Genomic DNA, 4,726 nt, shown 5'->3' with positions numbered 1-4,726 from the left:
AAAAAAATCAGCCACCAAAAACCTTATGGGTCACAGGTCTGCTCTGGCCTGCATGGGGTCACGATCTGCTTGGATGGACACAACAGCCACTGGCTTGGTTTGGCTCCCACCATCTAGCCAACGCAGCTATGGGTATTTCTGAGCCTCACTTTCCTCCTTTAGGTAGACCGAACAATTAGAGGCACGTCCGGAGGATTACAGGAGATAGTGAAGAGTCACATTCTTCACACTCAATCCTTTTTCGGAGTATTGTTAGCTAAGCACCTAGAAGATCTTTGGACTCAGAGAGGGTGCTCAATTCACCTAGACTCACCCCGTGGTACTGCTGGAATGTTACTTGGGACCCCTCATTGGAGGTCCTAGGGGGAACTTACCAGGGGACTCTGCAGAAACTTGCCAGGCAGCCCAAATTGTGGGCCGGCGGGGTGGGGCAGGCAGTGGGGGAAGCTCGCAGGTGTGGGGTGGGGAGGTGAAATGACCCCTGCCTGGAGGCCCAGCTCCAGAGGAGCGCATTCCCAGGCCCTCGGCCACGGGTCCGCAGGTGACGAGAAAGGGGTGGAGGGACTGGAGAGCCCAGTTTGCCGTCTCCACGGCAACCGCCCGCGCGGCGCCAGTCTGACAGCCCTCCGGGTTTTATGAATGGGTGACGTCACGGGCCTGGCGTCTAACGGTCTGAGCCGCTTGTTTAGACGCTGACACAGGCCGGCCCGGGAAACAGGGGGGAGGCTGGAGCGCCGCAGCTGCCGCGCCGTGGGAGGGAGACCCTGCTCCGAGGTCTTGTGTAGGGGGAGGGGGCTCGGAGGGGGGGGAGAGGTGGAATCTTACGCAAAAATGGGATACGAGGACTAAAAATGACTTGTGAACTGCAGACTTAAAAAGTTTTGTTTCAGCCAGGAGATGCAAATTCAAGATAGAATCCCCAGGCTGCTGTAGTCTTGACTGCACTTGAGCGCTGTCTTCCATCGAGTTTCAGGTCCTCAAAGCCCAGCCCCACCCCCAAATACGTTCCTGAATTGCTTCCCACCTCGGAAGAGCTGAGTAGACACTGTTGCCCCAGGACCTCTGTCCCGCAGCTTTCTCTGGGAATTGGGCAAGAAAGGCCAGTCCCTGGGGCAGAATTCAAGGGGGAGATCAGGGTCTGAGAAGTAATCTTCCAAGAGGGTCCGGAAGCCGGGGGGCTCCCCCGATTCGTTAGAAGAACAAGAGTCAGCTGTTTTTCAATCCAAGCCTCAGTTTCCCTCGGGTGTAAAATGGAGCTGCAGAAGTGAAAGAAATGAACAACAAAAAAACCCCATATATACATATTTTTTTCCTGGGGTCTTTATCGATACCAACAATACAGGCTTGACTTGGCTTGCGTTTTTGAGGAGCCCAAGACAGCTTCACCTCCGTGAAACCACTGCCCCTATCCACGAATTTAAGGCTCCGGTCCCTTTAACACGCGCGGGAGGATGCCCTGGTTTGGCAGGAGGCGGGATCCTGGCGCCCGGGGAGGCCACGCCCCGGCTTCTCATTGGCTGCTTTTGAACGTGAGAAGCCCGCCCCTCGGGGGGAACCGTGGCGTCTGTATAAAAGCTCGGTGGTGGGGTCAAGTCTTGCATTTTACAACCTTTCCTAACACCTGGTGAGTCGGTTTTGCACACCTCACTCCGCTCACTTCGTCCCTTCGCCAGAGCCATGAAGGTCGCCAGTGCCAGTGCCACGGCTGCCGCGGGCCCCAGCTGCACGCTGAAGGCGAGCAAGACGGCGGGCGGCGCGGGCGAGGTGGTGCGCTGCCTGTCCGAGCAGAGCGTGGCCATCTCGCGCTGCGCCGGCGGCGCTGGGGGGCGGCTGCCCGCCCTGCTCGACGAGCAGCAGGTGAACGTGCTGCTCTACGACATGAACGGCTGCTACTCGCGTCTCAAGGAGCTGGTGCCCACCCTGCCCCAGAATCGCAAGGTGAGCAAGGTGGAGATCCTCCAGCACGTCATCGATTACATCTGGGACCTGCAGTTGGAGCTGGACTCGCAGTCCGCAGTCGGCGCCCCCGGAAGCCGCGGGCTGCCAGCCCGGGCCCCGCTCAGCACCCTCAACGGCGAGATCAGCGCCCTGGCGGCCGAGGTGAGCCCCGAGACCCTCTACAGATTGGGTGGGGGGCGGGGAGCGCCATCGAGTGGGAGAGGGGACCACTCTACGTCCCGAAACCTAACTGCTTGCATGCCCCAAGGACAACGGGATCCAGTGTACCGCCCCCCCCCGGGGGGCGACCACCCCCTGTCCCCTCCAACCCGCTCTTCTAATCGCCCCTCTCTTCCACAGGCGGCCTGTGTTTCAGCGGACGATCGGATCTTGTGTCGCTGAAGATCGGACTCGGGAGGGACGAAGCCCAGCCCTGGCAAAGGGCGAGGGGGAAGGTGCTCTCCGGGCCTCCCACGAGCGCCTCGCCGGAGCTGGAGAGGACGCGACTGAGACGGCGGTCGGCGGCCCCTGTGGGTCCGGGCCCGGGGCTGGGCGACTGGAGAGCGGAAAGCCAACCTTGCTGCCTGCCTGCCTGCCTGCCGCCAGAGACTCGGAACTTGTTGGGGGCAAAAGGGAGTGTCCTGCCCCCATGTTTCTATTTTTTGAAAAGCAGATGTTTTAAAAAAAATGGTCACGTTTGGCGCTTCTCAGATTTCTGAGGAAATGTATTACTTGTATTGTATATTACAATGGTCACCGACTGAGAATATTGTTTTACAATAGTTCTGTGGGGGTGTGTGTCTTTTTTTGTTATTAAACAAACTTTAGATGATGGTAGAGGTGCAGTTGTTTTCTTGGGTTGGGGGGAGGGCACTGGCCTAGGGGGTTGACCCCTGACCTCCTTTGCAGCTGGTGCCTGGGAGGGGGTATGAGGGGCCACATCTGGGTGGTTTCTTAAAAACTTCCGGTGTCTTTTAAAAGTATTCTTCCCCCATGCTTAGCCAACCCCCCTCTTGCCTCCCCAGTGTCACACAATTAAATCCTATAGACTCCTAGTAGTTTTCTCAACGTGCTCATCCGGCTTTCTGGGGAAGTTAACATGCAGATGAACCTGCCAAGACTGCCTTTGGAGTAGGGTTGTTCAAGGGGCCTGTTTCAGTCGGAAAACTGGGTCAGTGGACCACCTGCCATCTTGCCAAGAATTAGGGAAATGGAGACCCAGGGGTTTATCCAATCAGTTCCCCAGAAGGAGGTGCGTCCTCAACAAGCCACCTCTTCCCCCTCCCCCCTCCCCCAGGTTGCCCTGGGCTTTCCCAGCTTGTCCAAGTGGGTGAGCAAGCTGGCAGGGCCACACAGGCACAGCTGTTCAGCCACCTGCTCTGGGTCCAGGCTCAGCCCCCTCACCCCAGCCTGGCTCTGCCAGCAGCTCAGGATCCTCCTCTCCCCAGGGCTCCTGTGTGGGCCCAGCTGAGGGGTGGGTAGGTTATGTCCCCAGCCCTTCTGAAGGAAAAAGTGGTTGGCAAGGTCCTATCTCCCTGGGCATGTGTGTGTTCAGCACCCATCGGGTGTGCATGTGGATGTCTGGGCCTGTGTATCACAAGGGAGCTGGCAAATACCCCTCTAAGGCTAGAGCATAAGTTTATGGACAACTTTGGGGGTGCAGAGGGCATTCAATGGGGCCAGAGAGCCTGTCTTGTGTGCTGCAGAGAACTGTGTCACCCCAGCAGTTTGGGCTTGTGTGTGTTGCCTAAATGCATTGTGGGCATCTCTCGGATCTAGCACCATGGAATCCCACATGTGGGCTTTTCTGTAGCTGCCCACTAAGAGCGTCCCCTTGGGGGGGTGGGAAAAGGCAGAGGCAGCTGTGTGCAGGCAAACCCTTGCTCAAAAGCTGGAAATAATCTGGGCAACTGTTAGGCCCTGGGGACACCCATGTATCCCTGACATTGTCAACTTCCATTACTCGTGGGGAAACTGAGTCCTGGAGGCAAGAACTTGCTCCCCGGAGAGAGGGCAGGGACGACTACGTTTTGAAAAAGACCAGAAAAAGCAACTGAGCGCCATGAGCCAGGCCTGCCGCACAGGACCTGAGTGGCGCCAAAGGTCAAAGACCAGGTGAGGACGCCCGGTTCCGTTCTACAACATGGAACAGGCACAAGGAAGGCAATGGTCCACATTGAAAAAACGCAAAGATTGTTGAACAATAACATCGGGCCCCCTTACCACCAACCTGCCCCAGCACTTTATGGACGTTGTCCAGAGCCCGGTGTTACAGGCCAAGGACGCCCAGCGCCGCCCTGCTCCCGCCCCAAATGAAAAGGAAGCGCTAACACGGAATGTGTGGTCGTTATAAAGTTATTATTACAGCTCTTCCTTGCTGCCTGCGTGTCCTTGGAGCGTTCTCCGAGGCACACGTGCGCGCCCCCCCCTCGTGGGCCCCGTGTCTGCGCGCCCACCCACGGGGACGAGGGCGTGCCCCCGCGTGTACTCTCCCACACTGCGGGGGAGGAAGGGGCTGCGGCGGGGTCCCCGGCCGCCGCCCCCGCCCGGCAGTCGCATGCTGGGTTCCACGTTTCCCTCTTTTCCCCTTTGGCCCGGGCCCAGCCCATCTGGAGGCCGGCTCGGCGGCGGCCTGGGAGCTTTTCCATCAGCTGGGCCCGAGGAATGCAGAGCTATTTAACCTGAGCATCCCCAGGTGTACGGAGGCGCCGCGCTGTCTGGGGCCCGCCGCCTTTGGCACAGCCGGCCGCGCGAGACAAACAGCGGGCCGCCCCCGCCCTGCCCCGCC

The 4,726-nt window shown here is 58.8% G+C and overlaps 1 protein-coding gene across 1 annotated transcript; it reads left to right on the top strand.

Annotated features, from left to right (window-relative positions):
* The first annotated feature begins 869 nt into the window (after positions 1-869).
* On the top strand, positions 870-2,775 carry ID1 (inhibitor of DNA binding 1, HLH protein). The gene is made up of 2 exons (XM_004697903.2): positions 870-2,100; positions 2,299-2,775. Exons 1-2 carry the CDS (start codon positions 1,678-1,680, stop codon positions 2,338-2,340), a joined length of 465 nt encoding a protein of 154 aa, XP_004697960.1. The 5' UTR covers positions 870-1,677; the 3' UTR covers positions 2,341-2,775.
* Positions 2,776-4,726: the final 1,951 nt, after the last annotated feature.

The sequence above is a fragment of the Echinops telfairi genome, unplaced genomic scaffold, assembly GCF_000313985.2.
Source record: "Echinops telfairi isolate 266 unplaced genomic scaffold, ASM31398v2 ScPeMD7_5592;HRSCAF=6446, whole genome shotgun sequence".
NCBI lineage: Eukaryota > Metazoa > Chordata > Mammalia > Afrosoricida > Tenrecidae > Echinops > Echinops telfairi.
This window is presented reverse-complemented; position numbering and strand designations above follow the sequence as displayed.

Coding starts and splice junctions, on each gene's coding strand:
- ID1 (XM_004697903.2), top strand. CDS start 1,678: ATGAAGGTCGCCAGTGCCAGTGCCACGGCTGCCGCGGGCCCCAGCTGC. Junction 2,101..2,298: donor TCAGCGCCCTGGCGGCCGAG/GTGAGCCCCGAG, acceptor TCTCTTCCACAG/GCGGCCTGTGTTTCAGCGGA.